Below are 20,429 nucleotides of genomic sequence, written 5' to 3' on the forward strand. Positions count from 1 at the left end.
CTTACGTCTTATTGGCTACCAAGGGGCATCACAGGAAATGAGAACTGAAAACTTTTCCTTTGGCCTACCTGCTTAAACAATATCAGGTATGTATACTCTCTAACCTGATTTCCTTTTGAATTCCTCTCCCTTTTTGAAGACATTTAGACCCAGAAGTAATTCCTACTTTCCAAAAAAATGTGTGCTCCATTTTCTAGGACTGCGTCTAAGATATTTGTCGGCTGCCCCAGAAAAGTCTTACTGCTAAGCAAATTAATAGCAATGATGAATAAAATGATGACAGGGAGTTAACGCCGGTGCTGGTAAGTTATGTAAAACAGACTGACTGCAGTGCAGGGGGAGAAACACAGTGAAAATGGGTCACACAGCTCAAACAGAGGAATGGAAACTGAACTCACACAGCTACAGACCTGGGTCATTACTGGCTAATGGAATGTACTGTTAAAATGAGCAGAATATCAAAATATTACAAGGCAATTCTGCTAATGTTGCACATGGTGTGTGAATATGGGCATAAAACATAATTGGATTAAAAACAATTGAGTGCCATTTTCAGACATTGCACACATTTCTGGACAGGAACCAAATTTGAAATACAGCCATATACAGTATACACATATAACAACAAATAACACAATGCTTTTGGAACTGGAATCTGTAAACAACTGAGCCGTAGTTCAATTTCATACCTGATGTTAAACCATCATAATACTAACAAAAATGTACTTTAAGATTTCAGAAAATATTCATTATGAACTCAGCTAATTAAAAAAGCCAAGTTCCTAATATACATCTATATTTATTTACATGCTTAGCTGTTTTCTTACTTCCCTATAACGATGCACAATTCAAACAGCATTAGCCCAAGTATTTAAGAGGGAAAAACATTCATTTCCACAAGATAAAGTTCGCACTAATATAATGTATTTGTTTTCTGAATTACGACCGCAATATGTTTATGGCAGGGGTTTATAACCGGAAAGCTAAGCTGAGAACAGACCTAATTAAAAATAATTATCTCACCATCTTTTTTCCAGCTCTGCGCGCCGCCTCCAATTACGGTAATGCAGGAGTGATTAAGCGGGCATTAGAAAAGCGGCGCACGCGAGCAGTGTTAAGGTGATGAAAGTCATCCGCGGGTGAACGGCGCGCTCGCCGCTGTGTGACACGGGGAGGCGTGACTCAGGCGGAGCGCGTTACGCCGTGAGCGAGCGGGCGCCAGGACCGGGCCCCCCGCCAGGGCTCAGCGCGACAGGCCTACCTGTCTTTGAAGAAGCGGCGGAAGCCGAACGCGATGAGCTTCAGGACGGCCTCCAGCACGAAGGTGGCGGTGAAGAAGTAGTTGCAGTACTTGAGGGCCCTCTCCAGGGACTGGGGGAGAGAGGGAGAGGGCGGTTACGCTGCTTTGACCGGCCTTTGTGTAAAAGCACCAGGTGAGACTCTGCACGGCTCTGAGAGACCCAGGTAAGGAGGCCGGACTGTAGAGCTCCAGGGATATGGTTACCATGGACACACACACTCACTTGGGGCTGGCTGTAGAGCTCCAAGGATATAGTTACCATGGACACACACTCACTTGTGGCTGGCTGTAGTGCTCCAGGGACATGGTTACCATGGACACACACACTCACTTGTGGCTGGCTGTAGAGCTCCAGGGACATGGTTACCATGGACACACACACTCACTTGGGGCTGGCTGTAGAGCTCCAAGGATATAGTTACCATGGACACACACTCACTTGTGGCTGGCTGTAGTGCTCCAGGGACATGGTTACCATGGACACACACACTCACTTGTGGCTGGCTGTAGAGCTCCAGGGACATGGTTACCATGGACACACACACTCACTTGTGGCTGGCTGTAGAGCTCCAGGGACATGGTTACCAAGGACACACACACTCACTTGTGGCTGGCTGTAGTGCACCAGGGATACGGTTACCATGAACACACACTCACTTGTGGCTGGCTGTAGTGCTCCAGTGACATGGTGACCACGGACGCACACACTCACTTGTGGCTGGCTGTAGAGCTCCAGGGACATGGTTACCAAGGACACACACACTCACTTGTGGCTGGCTGTAGTGCACCAGGGATATGGTTACCATGGACACACACTCACTTGTGGCTGGCTGTAGAGCTCCAGGGACATGGTTACCAAGGACACACACACTCACTTGTGGCTGGCTGTAGAGCTCCAGGGACATGGTTACCAAGGACACACAAACTCACTTGTGGCTGGCTGTAGTGCACCAGGGATATGGTTACCATGAACACACACTCACTTGTGGCTGGCGGTAGTGCTCCAGTGACATGGTGACCACGGACGCACACACTCACTTGTGGCTGGCTGTAGTCCTCCAGGGACATGGTTACCATGGAGGCACACTCACTTGTGGCTGGCTGTAGTGCTCCAGGGACATGGTGACCACGTTGACACAGATGATGAAGGTGATGAAGAGGTCCAGGTAGTGGCTGGTGCAGAGAGTGTGGACCATCAGACGCACGTGACTGTAGCCGGAGTAATACGGCAGTTTCTGAGCCTCTGAGAGAGGGAGAGGGGGAGAGAGGAGAGGAGGAGGAGAGGCGAGGAGAGGGGGAGACGAGGGGAGAGGGGGGAGAGGGGGAGAGAGGAGGGGAGGAGAAGAGGGGTGGGGAGAGGAGAGGGGAGGAGGGGTGAGATAATGGGAAATGAGAGGAGAAGAGGGGAGAAGAGGAGAGAGGGGGAGAGGAGGGGAGGAGAGGAGAAGTTAGGGGGAGAGCGGGGACAGGAGAGGATAAGAGAGCAGGCAAGGAGAGAGTACAGGAAAGGAGAGGAAATAAAATGGATGCAGAGCAAAGGAGAGAAGGACACAGAGGGAGGGAGAGAAGGAGAGAAAAGTGAGTAGAATGGGATGGAAAGAGGGAGAAGAATATGAAGTGAGAAGGAAGAATAGAGGAGTGGAGAGATGCAGAGATACAGGGGGAGGAGAGAGAAGTGGATAAGGACAGGTGAGAAAGGACATGAAAGATAGAAATTGCTCTTGGAAATTTATGTCTTTTTTCCTGAGGCTGCAAGTACAATCCAAGGTAATTTCCAAAAAGTAATTACCTTAATCTCATATTAATAACCTGCAACAAAAGACTGTCATAGGTTTAAATCACAGCCAACTAAAATACTGACTACAGCCAATACTGAACATAGCTACTTTCAATGATTTTACAAGAGGTGGAAAGTCCAAGGGTCAAAAAGTAAAAGTTCTGGTGTGAGTTTCTTCCAGGTAATTCCACCAATTAGTTCTACCTCCTGACTGAACGATTGTGCTAATTAGCAAATCCAGATGATTGAAACAAAATACTAGTGAGGACTTTTACTTTCTGCATGTATATTTTCTACCAGTTTGTAGCGGGGGCATCTCAGGGCATTCATAGTGTCAGCTCCAACAACAGCAGCCTCATTGAAAGCCCAGGTAAGGAGAGTTTGAAGGTATGAATATAAACTTTGGGGCACACATGGGGTGTGTCACAATACCCCAAAATTGTATCCTCCGACAAGTGGAGGAAAGTAGGATGCATTTTCGGAATATTGGGACGCACTCATGATGTGCTGATGTATGTAGACTGGGCTGCCAGACATTGATGAGGCTACGAGATTATCTCACGGAGCGTTCCCCTCTTATGCACAATGTGAGGTATGCTGACACCATATTTCTATATTTCTGTTTATACCCTGCTGAAAAAAACAGCTCATGCTAGGTTTTGAAACAGCTGATAACTGGTTGACCAGTTCAAACCAGTTCCATACTCAACATGGTTTGACCAGCTCAAGCTAAATTTTGGCAGCTGGTAATTTTAAGATGGATTTTAGGGTCCAGAGACAGCTCTAATCTCCCTCTATCTTACTCCTTCTCTTCTTCTCCATCCTCCTCAGCCTCTTCTCCTCCCTCCGCTTGGCCTCCTCCACCTCCTGGTGCTGCCGGCACTTGTGGAAGTTCTCCACCACCACGCCCACGAACATGTTGAGCACGAAGAAGCTGACGATGAGCAGGAAGGAGATGAAGTACAGCAGCATCCAGGGGTTGTTGTTAATGGAGGGCTGGGGGAGAGAAGGAGAAGAAAGAACGGCCGATGAGAGAAGAGGAGAGCCAGCGGGCTGGCAGTGGATGGCAGAGGGAGGAAGAAACAGGTGAGCCGTGTAGGAGGGATGTGACAGGGGCTTTGACAAAATCTGCTTTTTTCTGGAAAAGTCTGAAATTTGAGATCTAAAAAAAAACGTTGGACGCTTACGCTCTCAGCAACAAGCCCACTGCTAACTTCTCGAAGACCATAATTATTAAAAACACTGGCAAAGAAAGACATCTCAGAAAAAGTGCTGCGCCGATAATTTCCAAGGGGAATGGCTTTTTAATAACCTGTGCCGTGCACTGCGGCCAGATTAATTCCGACGAGGCCGAGTCGAATTTCACACACCATTTAATCCTCCATTGGATTCTGACTCAGGACAGTTTGTTGTTGTTCTCGGTGGTGAAGTCATGGCTCATAATGAGATATGTGCTCTCGGTCCTCCCTTCCCCCCGGACACGGAGGGGCTGGCAGCAGCGCTCTGAGATCCTTTGGCGGACTCCGGTGGGTTTGCGGAGCTGTCTATTTAAATCCGCCGAGCTGTCAGCCCTGTCCGGGCCTGCCCACGGCAGCACCTGCACGGGCGCACTCATTCTCCCCGTTCAATCAAGCTCTTCAGTCAGCCAGCCAAGCCCAACTTCCAATGGATAAATCAAATGGAAAAGCAAATTAACTGGAATTATCAACGCTTCTCTGGGTGTCAGAGCGCTGCGGTACTTTTACCGTAATGGGTTGTGTTCGCCGCATTGCTGGGGTGTGAACCAAAAGTCTTTTTGGGGATAACTTTTATATATGTATATCCCATCCAACCATTCATTATCCTAACCCGCTTATCCTGAACAGGGTCGCAGGGGGGCTGGAGCCTATCCCAGCATACATTGGGCGAAAGGCAGGAATACACCCTGGACAGGTTGCCAGTCCATTGCAGGGCACACACACCATTCACTCACACACTCATACCCACGGGAAATTTAGACTCTCCAATCAGCCTAACCAGCATGTCTTTGGACTGTGGCAGGAAACCGGAGTACCCGGAGGAAACCCACGCAAACAGGGGGAGAACATGCAAACTCCACACAGAGAGGCCCCGGCCGACCGAGATTCGAACCCAGGACCTCCTTGCTGTGAGGCGGCAGTGCTACCCACTGCACCATCCCCGCCGCCCACATTCTGCAATCTAGAATTCCGAACAGCATTCTCCGCAACTTGATAAGACTGGGACACTCATCCTTCAAAGCAGGCTTGCCAGCCGCCTCCTTTACCCCCCTGCAGTCCACCTGGGTCACAGCCAGTGGACTGCCCATCTCGCACAGCAATCCCCCGATCCACCACAGGAGGCGCTAATGGGCAGCAAAGCTGTAAATACCCCGCCAACTAAAACCCTCTATCCCTCAGACGACAGTGGTTTGCTGCACTCCAGCTCCAGTTGTCAGTGGCATTGCCTGGTTATAACAGTGGGCTGTGAAGAAGCATCGCTGCAGAATATGTGCTTTACCCATGAGCCCCACCATTTTGTGCTTGTGAATGCTGAAGCAGACAAGTTTGGAGCAGCAGCTACAAAGTGGTGAATGTTTAATGCCTGTCAGCAAGCTAATGTACAGTGAGTCATTCACACGTTATTCTTCAAATCCAACATTAAGTTCCGCCACAGCGTTACAAGAATAGCTAAAACCATATTTTGCCAAAAGCTATAACGGAACTGACCCAGTGAAGGAATATTTATATGATTGTCTAGACTACTGCTGGCACAGGCAGTTCAGAGGCACACAGGAAAATGCAGACGAGATACTGTTTACCTGCTGGTCAATGCCGACTGCATCTAGGCCGTGGTACATGATGTCGACCCAGCCATCTTTGGAAGCCAGCACAAAGAGGGACATCAGTGCCTGCAGCGGAAATCAGACACACAAACACAAAGCCAGGGCGGTAACTTTTCTGCATTATTAATATTCCTGAGAATGTCTTCAAAGAAGTAGCTGTTAGCATACCTGTCCCAGGTTGTCGAAGTTGTACTTGTGGTGGACCCACTTGTAATTGGCTGAGAAACAGTCGGACTTGTTGGTGATGTTCTTCACATCTGGCCCCGCGCAGTAGAAGAACTTGCCTTTGAATAGCTGTGGACCGGGATAGAATGATCTCATTAGTCATGTTGGTTTTTAGTGCTTTTGCAGTTGGTACACGTTCAAATGGAAAGCAGAATTGTGACTACACGCAGACTGGAAAAGAATAAGCCAGAAAGTTTTTTTTTTTCTGCTCAAGTAGCATATATATATATATTTTTCTTTTTTCAATTCCAATTGAAGTGCCAAATAATTCTCAAGAGCACCAAAAAAGAGAACAGCGTTCAAAAATACAAAGACAAAATCCAGACAGACAGAAGCTTAGAAAATCCAAGTATTGTGCTGTAAATAGGCAACTCTACCTGGACCCCTAGAATGCCAAAAATGATGAAGAAAGCGCAGCAGATCAGAACAATGTTGCCAATGGGCTTGAGGGATGTGATAAGGGTCTCCACCACCAACTTTAACCCCGGCGCTCGGCTGATGACCCTAAGAGAGACAAAAGCATGAGAGGTTTATGGGGCGAACAAACTTCTGCACAATTTGGCTGGGATTCAATCAATTTGTCACTTAAGTTTGGCTAAACAATTAAAAAGCAAACTTTTTTTTCCTTCACAGCTTGGCATGTTCAGAAATCATTAAAACTGACTCGTCAAAATGAGTTAGCGAAGAAAAACTATGTTTGTGTTTACTCGTTAAAGTTAAAGTTCACTCCTTAGTTTCAACATGTTTCTGCAGTGTTCCTGCATTTATCTCTCACCAATTAAAATACATCTAAAGCCACTGTGACAAATAGCGGCTGCTAGAACTGCCCGTAAAATGCCTGAATTAGTGAACCGCGGGTGTGATTCTGAACCTCAGGGGCCGCAGGGTCCGGAGAAGCCTCAGCACTCGCAACACGCCGAGGATTTTGGCCCCGCCCGCCATGGACACCACAATATCAATCAGCGACACAAAGACCAGGAAACCATCCAGAATGTTCCAACTGCTGCGCAAATAGGCCTTATCTCCCAGGTACAGGCCCATGGACACCACCTGAGAGAGAGAGGGAGAGAGGGGGAGAGAGAGAGAGGGAGAGAGAGGGAGAGAGAGATGAGAGATAGAAAGAGGTAGGGAGAGAGAGAAAGAGAGGGAGAGAGAGAGGGAGGGAGGGAGAGAGAGATGGAGAAAGAGAGAAAGAGAGGGAGAGAGAGGTAGGGAGAGAGAGCATGAGAGAGAGGGAGGGAGAGAGAGGGAAAGAGGGAGAGAGAGAGGTAGGGAGAGAGACAGCGTGAGAGAGAGGGAGAAAGAGAAGGTGAGAGGGACAGAGAGAGAGGGAGTGAAAGAGAAGGAGAGAGAGCGGGAGAGAGAGGTAGGGTGAGTGTGTGAAAGAGAGAAAGAGAGGGAGGGAGAGAGAGCGGTAGGGAGAGAAAGCGTGAGAGAGAGAGAAGGTGAGAGGGAGAGAGGGAGAGAGAGAGAGAGATTATAGGTGTAATCTGGCCGTCATTTACTGCCCCACTGCACCTTTCACAACAGCTTGTGATTCCAGTGACGGGAAGGGGGTGCATTTGTGAGGGAAACATACAAACCTGCTATCAAAGACACGCATTCACAGAGACAAGTGCGAGGCAGAACAATCTCTCAGCACCTGTGTTTCCACTGACACCTCCGCCGCAGACATGCCGACAGACGCTGACGCAAAGCGCCAGGCGCCACTGTGACTGTGACTCTGAATGAAACAGAGCAGGGAGCATCGACCGTGCCGCCACACCCAACCTGGAGACCACGCTAACTCGCAGAACAACCGTGCGCTTGAGAGAGGTGGAGTGCTCTAATAATTATATAAATAATAATAAAAAGTGTGTTATAACCTCGTTACTTAGCTGACACTTTTATCCAAAGTGACTAACTATTGATTAGTGTAAGCAGTCCCCAATGCCCCCTGGAGCAATGCAGCGTTTAGGGGCCTTGATCAAGGGTCCAACAGTTTATCGTGGCTACACCGGAGATCGACCCACCAACCTTCCGGGTCCCAGTCATGTACCTTAGCCACTATGCTGCAGGCCATTGAAAGAGATACACCAGGAGCCATAGAGTGAGATGCCCCTCTCATGTCAGTCCAGTAAGTCATTGAAATTAAAATATAAACTGCGTTAGTCTAGATACAGAGAACTGGTCTGTATTAACAGTTGTTTTTTCTTTATGAACATCACAAGGTAATGTCACAGAAGTCCACTAAGACATAATGGCATTTAGCAGACACTTCACTTACACAGAGCGAGAACTTACATTACTTATATACCAGGAGAATCAGGAGAACATCCAGCACTGTCAGTGACATGGAGATACAGTAGATGCAGGGGGTAGATTCATACTGCAGCTGGGCTGTCCCACACAGTCAGTTCTTAGCCTATAGCAAATCTGTCTCCATTTTCGCACTACTGTACATTAATAATGGAGTCCATTACATAATTAATGAACTGGTTGGGCCAAAATCTTGCAGTACAGAATGCGATGATTGAGCACGCCCGAAAGAGGAAACATTGTCTAATTAATTTCATTGCTTAATCGCTTGTCGTGAGAGGGATTACGCGCACTGTAAATGTCCAGAAAATTCAATATGCCACTTCAGAGATACAGGGAGTGAAAGAGAGAGTATTATCACTGCGCCAGATCTAAAAAAAATAAACACTACTTGGTTTGATTAGCTCTGCCGTAGGGAAGAATGATTAATTACTATGATACACTCATCTTATTTTTGTTTTGTTGTGTTACATGCACAAATCCTGGGACTGATGTTATGTTATCACTTGCTATGGGCTATGAGCCCAAACGTACGTGTCACTGGAAGAACCCAGGCCCAGGTTAGCCTTTACCTTTAAAGTCATCTCTGCAACAAAGATGGTGGTGAAGATGTAGTTGGAGATGGTGAGGAGGAGTCTTTCCTGCAGAGAGAGGAAGGGCATAGAGGTTGGCCTTGGCAGAGCTTGAATGGCTGATTCATGTTGAAAGGTGAGTGTTACTATTGGTTACACTCCACTCAACCGCCTGTTAACTTCCCAGGCTTACAAATCTGCACTGACTCAATGTTGACCACACCTCCCCACGCCCACGAGACTTACAAATACATTACATTACACATACATTAGATGATACAAAGCTGCATTGACTCATGTTGACCCCCCAAACCTTACAAAGCCGCTTTGACTCATGTTGACCCCCCAAACCTTTCAGAGCTGCTCTGACTCATGTTGACCCCCCGCCTAACAGATCTGCTCTGACCCCAGGCTTACCACGCCGCCCTGGTGGATCTTGGGTCTCTCCAGGGCCACGGTGATGCAGTTGAGGAAGATGAAGACCAGCACCACGTAATCAAACAGCTTGTGTGCGATGATGTTCTGGCAGAGCTGCCTGAACCTGCAGAGAACGACAACGTGTGAAACCCGCAGTGTAACCAAACGAATCGCCCACGCTCTCCCATCGACGCTTCTCAAATCTCTCGCCGTCTCAAGCTGTCTCATGTATCACATTAAATCCTAGGTGAAAGAAAAGAGCCCTAATGAGATATGCTGATGGATAATGTATCGAAAACTAATCTAGCCTTGAGAAGTGTTTGTAGGTCTGCAGCAGATGCCAGCGCTAACGCTGGGAGCCACGTCGGCGAGCCGCACACAGACGCCCGTTAGCACTATGACGTGGGAATATCTTTGGCCTATTTTTACACCGGCAGGAGTCCCCGATCTGTGGATAAACAGGAAGAGAGAATCGCGCCCGTTGTCTGAAGAAAGGGGTCGATACTCTCATTAAGCTACTTTCCGAAACGGACTTGGCGAGCCGTCGCCGGTATCGATCGGCTCAGAGGCAGAATTTCTTCCGCTGGGCGCCCGGATCTCACACGCGGGCCCGCACTCCCCTCCACCGCCGCAGATTGACAGACGAGAGGAGCTTAAGCCCTGCAATGCAACGTCCCAGAGACCATTTTGGAATGCAGATGCGGATCCATGCAACACACCCCCTCGGTCCAGGGTCGAAGATACAGCAGACCGTGTTTATGTTTCACGCCTGTTTGTATAATGAGTGGTGGATCACCCTGCTTATAATGCAGGCCTTTGTGGAGTATCGGAGGAAATTTAAACATTTGAAGGGCACTTCTTTCAGAGGAACGATATGAAAGCGATCTATATTAAAGTGGTCTGTTATCCACAGCAGCTGTCATTATTCAGAAATATCAGACCAATGCCTGAAGAATGTTGGAAGTGACCAATCAGAATCAAGCTATCACGTCGAGTACATAGTCAAGTCATTGTGAAATTGTTAAAGGCTGGTAGAAAGCTGGTAAAGGCTATCCATATGTAAATCTAATACTGTATGTCCATACAGTATACAGCATACAGACAAGACTTGGTATATGATGCGTACATATATTTGGGCAGCCTGCAGGTTAGCAGCTAAGGTACTGGGACTGGGACCCAGAAGGTTGGTGGTTCAAGTCCCGGTGTAGCCACGATAAGATCTGCACAGATCTTGGACCCTTGAGCATGGCCATTAACCCAACATTGGTCTAGGGGAGATTGTCCGATCAACCGTAAGTCGCTGTGGATAAACGTGTGAGCTAAATGAGGGTACTGTACTGTAATACTGGATTTTTGTACGGCTCTGTGCGGGTGGAAAGGGCGGGGCTCACTTGTTCTGTGGGGAGAAGAGATAGACGGACCAGTCCTCCCGCAACTCACAGCACTCGGGTCGGTACACCTCGATCATCTTCTGGATCCGAAAACACAGACTCTGCAGGGACAGGCGCACGGAAACCGGTACCGCTGGCCATTAGAACCGGGCCTCGCACATGTCAGCAGTCCTATCTGTTCAGGCTGTTACCCACTCGTGTTAATATCGCTACAGAATTTTTTGAGGCGCGAGTCTCCCTCTGGTAATAGCTCTTGGCAGAGGGAAAATGACAAAGCTGCCAATTAATTCACTAAACAATAAAAGTCCCAGAGAAACGACAATTATAGAGCTTTCGGTAAATTCCATACCATTTCCATCTATCGTCACCCCTCATAAATGTCTGAATAAACACAAGCAAACTGCTAGAGAAAAAGTTTTATCCAAATATAAATTGATTTTATCGGAAAGATGTATACGCACTGAAGCCAAAACTAAATATACTACAGAAATGCACTCAGTTTCAGAAGCAACTTTCACACATACATGTTTACAATCAGCCAGATTGAACGGGTGCTACACGAGTTGCGTTCACATGGAATACGTTTAAACCGCGGGAATATCAGAGAAACGGACAAACTGATGTGCCGTGCTTTAAGTTAAGATGGAGGCTGATGGAGGTTGTGTTCGTACAGCACCGGACTCACGTAGTCCATCTCCTCCTCCAGTCGAGCCCTCTCCTTGGTGTTGAGCTGGGGGAACACCTCAGCCAGGAGCGGAGGCTGGGGGGTGTGAGTCCTGCCGTTGCAGTCGTGGTGCTCCCCGCTGGCTCCCCCGGACACGCTCTTCTTGCGGGGGAGCGGGGGCAGGTTTGGGGGGCCGGAGGCCGGCAGGGGTTCGGGGAGCTCCAGGGAGAGGGCTCTCCGGGCACGGCTGGGGGGCAGGCGGCGGGACAGGAAGGGCGGGGGGGAGAGGAGGGACTCCTGCTCGGCTGCGTTGTAGTGGGGGTGCCGCGCCCGCAGGCTGCCCCCCGCCACCCCCACGCCCAGGCCTCGGGACGTCCTGCGCTGGCTGTTCCAGCTGGACCTCCGGTTCCAGCCCGACTGAGCGGGAGGGCGCCCCCAATTGTGGTAGCTGGAACGCTACCAAGAAAGAGGAACGAAGTAAGGAGCTGGTAAACTCTTGACTTGATAAGACCTCATGTCATTTACATGATGTATTAATGGAACCCACTATTTTACTCTTGTAACTGTCTGCCATGTAACTTGGTACTGTAGTCAGTCCTAATTCGTTACTGACTTGGCCTATTTGCCATGTCAGTAATGGAAATAAAGTTCAGGGCTTTACATATGTTTCCTTAAATGTGTGTAATGTAATGTAATTCCTAAATTATCATGCTATTACAACAGTGCCCCTAGTATTCATATGGATGTCATTGGACAACTCAAACACTTTTCCATACTCTTATCAGGGCTATAGTCGTCTGCACATATCTTTATTTACGGGAGCTTTTACCCACAGGTGCTTTACAAGACCTAATACAAACATAATATAATGCCGGTAGTTTTCATTACCCACAATTCACTTCTAGCACACTCAGAGTATTGCAAGCAGTTTAGCCAAATTGCGGTAAATGAGGCGGAAAGACCGAACAGCAAGTGGTGACAAAAATATTAAAGTGAGTCGAGGCTGGCTCTAAGCGACACAGCCCCCGCATGCAGCAAGGCCTCCTCTCCTCTCCTCTACTCTCCCTCCTCCTCCTCTCCCTCCTCCTCTCCTCTCCTCTCCCTCCTCCTCGCAAGGCCCACAGCCCATTACCCACTGCTCTGTCCTAGCATCTCCCCGTAAACACATCATGGGAAACAAAATGGGGCTTGAGTGCATTGACTTTCATGCCTTAGAGCAGTGTTTCTTACAGTTGGGGCCAGGACCCAAAATGGCGTGTCCCGGAATGAGCCCGCAGTCCCCTTGGCTGTGCTAGTACTGTCCATGTAGGTGTATTTGACTGGTCTCTACATTTCTAATTTGGGCCCTGATTTGAATAACTATCTCTAATCTGGGTCCTGCTAAGAAGCAGTGCACCCGGTCTCTCGGGGGAAACATGGGACCCACCAGAGGCCGCTGCTCCAGGTTGGCCTGGCCCAGAGACATCACGCTGCTTTTTCGGGTCCCCCGAGCCAAGCCCAGCCTGTCCCCATGGTAGCCCCCGGTGCCAGGGGGAGGCGGCCCAAGCTCCAGGTGCCCGTTGGGGGTGAGGGTGGAGATTTTCGGATCTGAGGGGTGAAGGGGGCGAGAGAGCAGTTAGTCCCGGATGATGCCCTCGCCCTGGGGTTCAGCACTGTGTCTGTTGGATGCGAGCCCTCTGACAAGGTGATGGGGGTTGGCAGTCATCCAGAAAGCTTCTGCTTTCCGCAGCGGAGCGAAAGCATGAAAGCCTGGATGTGCCGCTCTGAATATTTCAGGCGATTCCTCTCCGCGGGTTCAGCAGACGTACTGTACCGTCCTCACATGCTAGCTTTGGTTATTTTCTGTTTGTCTTGAGGATGCGGGAGGCTAACGCTCCAGTGCCTGAGCCTCATTCATCAGGGAAAAGAAGCAGAGGCACTTTTAGCAAGGTAGGGATTGTACTCATATACAAGGTAGGGATTGTACTCATATACAAGGTAGGGATTGTACTTATATATACTCACATGTACTCATACATGCAAGATACAAGAGAGGTAATGCTAAAAAATAAAACCACAAAACTAAAAAAAAATTAAGTCAACCGTTGTGCAGCCAGATATATTAGCTGTTGGCAGCATTTTGACGACTGGAGAGTATAACTGCACTGACTAGCAGGCTAGGCTAATGACATAATCTAAAGTACACTAACAAAAAGCACTTTGGGTAATATTTAAGCCTGCATCTTCCCAATGTCTCACTTGCTTTAGTGGGAATAATTATCCATGTCACTTAACTCTTCTTTGATTGCTTTTTTTAAATAAGAAAGGCATTAGAAATGCCCACAGACCAAATTGGCCCCACTAAGTGGAAAACATGACCTTGTGTAGCTCAGATAATGAGAGCAGATTTAAGATGAGCAGGGTTATCACTGTGATTTAACGCGATCAGGGTTATCACTGTGATTTAACGCGATCAGGGTTATCACTGTGATTTAACATGAGCAGGGTTATCACTGTGATTTAACATGAGCAGGGTTATCACTGTGATTTAACGCGATCAGGGTTATCACTGTGATTTAACATGAGCGTGGTTATCACTGTGATTTAACACAAGCAGGGTTATCACTGTGATTTAACATGAGCAGGGTTATCACTGTGATTTAACATGAGCAGGGTTATCACTGTGATTTAACACGAGCAGGGTTGTCACTGTGATTTAACACGAGCAGGGTTATCACTGTGATTTAACACAAGCAGGGTTATCACTGTGATTTAACACGAGCAGGGTTATCACTGTGATTTAACACGAGCAGGGTTATCACTGTGATTTAACATGAGCAGGGTTATCGCTGAAAAAATGGGAAAAGGTAGCTGCTACAATCACAGGCCTAATTACATCATGCCGTTGTACAGATCTGACACCGCCGGACACAAATCTATTGATCTATTTCTCAGTCTGTCTTTCTTTTCATTCTCTTCACCTTCCAAAATGTTGCTCCACACCCTCTCTTCATCTCTCTGTCAGTTTCTCTCTGTGTCCCTGTCACTTAAATTGAGGGCATAAGGAGGTCTCTCTCTCTCCATTCCCCACTCTCTCTCTCCATTTCCCTCTCACTCTCTCTCTCTCAAAATTCAAATACATTTTTAGCATGACCCCATATCAGCGTAGTATTGCCAAAGCGATTGTTTATGGAAAACAAAAATAGCAGCAACAATAACTACATGAACAAGTCATGAGGGTGGGGTTGGGGGACTTTAATAACAAATAAAATAATGGTTATAACAGCACTTAAACTGCTTATAATTAAAGACTAGCGTCCCTGTCTCTCTCTCTGCACTCTCTTCCCCCTGCTCTCTCTCTCTCTCTCTCCCGATTCATTTCTCTCTTCCTCCATTGAATCTCTCTCTATTTCTCTTTCTCCTGCTCCCCTCTCTCTTTCATTCTTTCAGTGCTGTACTGTACCTGAGAGCTGGAGGGAGTCTTTCCGCTTCTCACTCTCGTCAGAGTTTGACGAGGACATGTCATCCCTAGAGTACGAGCGGTTGGCATCCCCCTACAACAGAGACCGAAGAGGATGGAGGGAAGGGGGAAGGCAGACACGAAAAGAGTGAAGTTTTCAGCACAGAATGTCCCTGCGCTGGAAAAATGATTTTATTTTAACCAGTTTCTTTATCCATTTCTTTATCCATCAAATGAAACATTTGTCAAATACTATTGTCAGGACACATGGTCTTTCTGAAACTTTAGAGACATCTAACCGTAGCTTCAGGCCGTCCAGTTGTAATTTTTGTGACTATGTTTTGTTTTATGTTTTGTCAGACGTTCGTCCCTTTCTGACTTGCTTGTGCCAGTGGAAACTTAGTAAACTGCCTAGTTCAAATTCCATTTCTCAAAAAAGGACGTGTCAGCTGGCTGGAATGTTCTCTTTCTCAGACATTAACATCCGGAACAAGCACAGATGATATATTTACGTGTTAAACAGATTCCCCTAATTGAATGCTACCACTATCCTTTCAAGGAATAAGACTGCACGATGAATATTATAGATGAACAAGGCTCTGCTCAAACCATGGTGTTTGCATGTTTGAGCCTGTCTCTGTGGGCCTCAGAAGTGTTTTTTGCTTTTGCTATGCATTTTTTTTTTTTTGAAGAAGGTTAATTCATTGTCAAGGTTTACTTTACTCAGAACCACTGTATACAACTACTGGTTTCTTCCGTCTAACCAGTGGAAAAGAGATTGGTCATGCAGTTTAGGGACCGTGACTGTAAACAATATACTGCATCATTCAAAAGCAACTCAAACTGTCTGAGTGATGTAATGCACATTACAGCCAATAAGGCGGTTGCCGTGTGACTCACCTCGGCCTGGAAGCCCTCCACCAGAATGGCCACCAGCAGGTTGAACAGCACGTAGTTCCCGAAGGACATGAGGGCCACAAAGTACAGAGCAGCCAGGGGAGAGGTGGAGGCCATGCCGTTATACAGAACCACGTTCCAGTCCTCCTGAGTCAGGATCTACACACACACACACACCGTTATACAGAACCACGTTCCAGTCCTCCTGAGTCAGGATCTACACACACACACACACACACACACACCATTACACAACACCACATTCCAGTCCTCCTGAGTCAGGATCTACACACACACACACACACCGTTATACAGAACCACATTCCAGTCCTCCTGAGTCAGGATCTACACACATACACACACAAACACACCATTATACAACACCACGTTCCAGTCCTCCTGAGTCAGGATCTACACACACACACACACACACACACCATTACACAACACCACGTTCCAGTCCTCCTGAGTCAGGATCTACACACACACACACACACACACACACACCATTATACAACACCATGTTCCAGTCCTCCTGAGTCAGGATCTACATACACACACACACACACACACACCGTTATACAACACTATGTTCCAGTCCTCCTGAGTCAGTATCTACACACACACACACACACACCATTACACAATACCACGTTCCAGTCCTCCTGAGTCAGGATTTACACACATACACACACACACACACACACACACACACACACCATTATACAACACCATGTTCCAGTCCTCCTGAGTCAGGATCTACATACACACACACACACACACCATTACACAATACCACGGTCCAGTCCTCCTGAGTCAGGATTTATACACATACACACATACACACAGACACACACACACACACACATACACACCTGTGCCCAGATCTAAAAGTGTGCACAAATACTCCCACAAACTTCCATAAACACATACGCACTGTACATACTGTGTAAAGGTACCACACAGGCATATCTGAGTGAGGCCCTGTTCAGTGTCCCCCGTACACGAGGAGACGGCGCTGTACCTGGAAAACGGTGACCATGGCCCACAGCAGAGAGTCAAAGTTCTTCCTGTCGGGGACGGTGTCCCCCGTGTCTGTCTTCAAGCTGAACTTGCACCCAAAGATGTGCATTCCCAGGATGCTGCAGGGCAGAGGGAGGAGGAGGAACACAAAGCAGGATTACTGAGGGAGCTGGATAACTGTGTTGAGTAAAACCCGGGATCGGGAACACAAACCAGGATTACTGAGGGAGCTGGATAAATGTGTTGAGTAAAACCCGGAACAGCACTTTTGGGGCTTTACACAGTGCACTTATCCAGGTACCTCAGTTACCCTGCTTTGTGCTGTGTGTCCTGAAATCTTAACGTACAGTACCAAGATAAAAGGGAAAAAATTGAATGGAACATACCAAGATAATTTTTCCCATTAACTGCACAGCGAGGCTGGCTAGTTTCTAACAATACACTCATCCCAAGTGGATTCCAACTATAACACTTTTACCCAGTGTAACTGTAAGTACTTTTCATTATCATTGTACGACATCAGTGTGAACTGGGCGGCCATGTACATTAATATGAAATAATGAGTAAGAACGGAAAGGACTGCAACGTACGCTGCTTTTCTCGAGCCACTCAAGGACTCAAGAGCTATAATTTTGCAGCATGTAAGTGCTAAGTGTTTATGTGAGAAATGTTGTCTTAATTGGCTGAGAAACCCGCTGCATGCTGTGTTCCTAATTCATGTTCCTGCGCTATCTTCCCGAGTGGAGAAATTACACAGAGAGGCAGAGGAACAGGCTCATTTTTTTTCTCCTTTCTTCATTTATGTACTTTTTTCTCATCTTACACCGTGTATCTCATCTTCCTCGCCAGCTACATCCAGCACAGAGGCATACACAGACCGCAGATATGGATTTAGTGTTTCTGACAGCGGAGAATTGTTCAGAACGAGCTCCATTTTGACTGACCACAGGGCCGTACGTTAGAAAGGGGGCATGTCGAAAAAGCCTTTCACGGATGGGGAAGCACGGATCTGCTCGCTTAAATCCTTTTCTTATGTTTTCTCAGGGCTGCCTCACACCCACCGCTGCGCATAAACAAACAAAAGAAAGATAAAAAAAAATAATCTTTAACCGAACGAATCACGGAGCGGAGTCTAATCTCACACCACGGTAACGGTGGGCAGGGACTGAGTTTGGTGTGGGAAATGATGATGATGACGACGATTAAGGTGTTTTCTGGTGCAGTGGGATCCTCCATTTTTAGTCATTTAATTGAATTTGTTTATTTAAAAGGGACAAATGCATACAACATTGCTTCATATAAAAAATACAAAGAAGATGCCATGCATACAGGTTTCTAGCCATGGCTAATTTGCAACCCTTGTCCTGGGCCAGGCTTTTTAAAGGTAAAACAATGTTGTGTGGAGCCGTGGCCCTGGAGCTGAGAACTGAGCCATGGGGAACGCCAGGGACCACCGCACCGCTCTCTATCAATCTCACCCTGCACCTTATTGACCTGCCACTACCTCGCAAATCTGCCTCGTAACCAGGAGTGGCCCCTTGGCCCTGAATAACAGCGGCGGAGGGAGGGCAGAGGCAGGTCTCCAGGGAGGTCGCTGCGGGGTAATTTGGTACAGCGCCTGCCCCCGCCCCTCCGGGAGACGGACCTGAAGATGAAGATGAAGAGCATGAGCAGCATGCAGAAGGTGGCCACGTTGTCCATGGTCTTCATCAGCACCACCAGCTGCCGCCGCAGAGCCGGCATGAAGCGCACCAGCTTCAGCACCCGCAGCAACCGGAACGTTCTGAGCACCGACAGCCCACCGTCAGACTGCCCGATGATCTCACACACACTGCGGAGCGGAGAGAGAGGGAGGGTGGGGGGAGAGAGAGAGAGAGAGGGAGGGTGGGGGGGAGAGAGAGGGGGAAAGAGAGAGGGAGGGTGGGGGGGAGAGAGAGAGGGGGAAAGAGAGAGGGGGGCAGGGAGAGAGAGGGGGAAAGAGAGAGGGGGACAGGGAGAGAGGGAGGGTAGGGGGAGGGAGGGGGGAAAGAGAGAGAGAGAGGGAGGGTGGGAGGAGAGAGAGAGAGGGAGGGAGAGGGGGAGGGTGGGGGGAGAGAGAGAGAGAGGGAGGGTGGGGGGAGAGAGAGGGGGAAAGAGAGAGGGTGGGGGGAGAAGAAGAGAGGGAGAGGAGGAGATAGAGAGAAATAGAAGCAGGAGTGAGAGAGTGAATGAGAGAAATATAGGACAGAGTGGTCCAGAGAGAGACAATGAAAGAGAGGGGGAGGAGGAGAAAGATGAATAAAGATTAAATGGAGTGAAAGAGAGGGGGAAGGAACAAGGCAAAGAGAAGGGTTAGGCGAGGTGTGGATCAGGGAGGAGGAAAAGAAGAAGGCAGTCAGAGAGAGATGAAGACATAATGAAGCGTGTATGATGGGAGGTGAGAGGAGGGACAGTGATAGGGAGAGAGAGAGAGGAGGAGGAGGTAGAGAAATAAGAGAGCCAGAGAGAAAGGCAAAGGATAAGAGTGACAGAGAAACGGGTGGAGTGAAAGAAAATGAGAGAGATAGAGGAGGAGTGACGGCGAGAGAGCAATATTTAAAAGAAAACGAGGAGGAGTGATGGAGATAAAGAGGTCCGTCTCTCACCTGATGATGACGATGATGCCGTCGAAGATGTTGTAGGGGTTGCGCAGGTAGGAGAAGCAGCCCAAGGCGGTGAGCTTCAGGATCATCTCCAGAGCGAACATGCTGGTGAACACGATGTTGCAGATCTCCAGCACGTTGGTCAGCTCGTCTGGCTGAACACAGAGACACACACACTGACCCGTTACCTCAACACTGCCACATATACACACACACACACACACGCACACACACTGAGCACGACTCAACACTGCCATACACACACACACACACACACACACACGCACACACACTGAGCATGACTCAACACTGCCATACACACACACACACACACACACACACACACACAGTGCATAACTCAACACTGCCATACACACACACACACACACACACACACACACACACACACTGTGCATAACTCAACACACTTTTAATCACCATAATAGCATGGGTCAAGGGGACCAATTTCCCTTGGGAATTTTGTATTTATTTTTTCGTAAAGAAATGTCTTTTTATTCAACTAAAATTTTCAAACAGACTATATTACATTTATTTTCTCCCTTAAAGGAACAATTAAAAGACAACCCGAATCAAAGACAACAAGAATCAAAAACAACCGTAACCGTAACAAAAGTTGGATAGCAGCGGCTGCCTTGGGCTGATTCTGATTCTGATAGAGCTCATGTCACCAGGTGACATCATGTGATATGCCACAGTTAGCCTAGCATCCTAAATAAGCACATTTTATGTCACCCTTTCTAACACTTATCCTTTCTTGCTTATGTCACATTTTGTATCGCATAAGGTGTTACGAAGTATGACATTTGCCTATAAATGGCAATGTCAAATACTGTACCTGTGGTCACACACCAGGACTGGGTAACTCAACACTGCCATGCCCACGCAGAGGGAGGGATAGGCACAGGGCATTCACCCTCAGCAGGTGCAGCGCAAAACATACTG

General features: G+C 47.8%; 1 protein-coding gene across 1 annotated transcript in view; it reads right to left on the bottom strand.

Moving 5' to 3' along the window:
* LOC133113895 (voltage-dependent T-type calcium channel subunit alpha-1I-like) overlaps positions 1-20,429 on the bottom strand; it is a 136,860-nt gene that overhangs the window by 27,181 nt on the left and 89,250 nt on the right. The window contains exons 10-27 of the mRNA XM_061223026.1: positions 19,470-19,621; positions 18,491-18,676; positions 16,847-16,964; positions 15,826-15,981; positions 14,929-15,019; positions 12,909-13,073; positions 12,547-12,554; positions 11,508-11,942; positions 10,823-10,923; positions 9,432-9,555; positions 9,015-9,083; positions 7,016-7,194; positions 6,522-6,648; positions 6,088-6,213; positions 5,896-5,985; positions 3,881-4,073; positions 2,392-2,543; positions 1,262-1,371 (exon numbers count right to left, since the gene is read on the bottom strand). Of these exons, the coding sequence (XP_061079010.1) occupies positions 1,262-1,371; positions 2,392-2,543; positions 3,881-4,073; positions 5,896-5,985; positions 6,088-6,213; positions 6,522-6,648; positions 7,016-7,194; positions 9,015-9,083; positions 9,432-9,555; positions 10,823-10,923; positions 11,508-11,942; positions 12,547-12,554; positions 12,909-13,073; positions 14,929-15,019; positions 15,826-15,981; positions 16,847-16,964; positions 18,491-18,676; positions 19,470-19,621 (2,582 nt within the window). The remainder of the gene's footprint in view (positions 1-1,261; positions 1,372-2,391; positions 2,544-3,880; positions 4,074-5,895; positions 5,986-6,087; positions 6,214-6,521; positions 6,649-7,015; positions 7,195-9,014; positions 9,084-9,431; positions 9,556-10,822; positions 10,924-11,507; positions 11,943-12,546; positions 12,555-12,908; positions 13,074-14,928; positions 15,020-15,825; positions 15,982-16,846; positions 16,965-18,490; positions 18,677-19,469; positions 19,622-20,429) is intronic.

This window comes from Conger conger, chromosome 2 (assembly GCF_963514075.1).
Source record: "Conger conger chromosome 2, fConCon1.1, whole genome shotgun sequence".
NCBI classification, from domain to species: domain Eukaryota; kingdom Metazoa; phylum Chordata; class Actinopteri; order Anguilliformes; family Congridae; genus Conger; species Conger conger.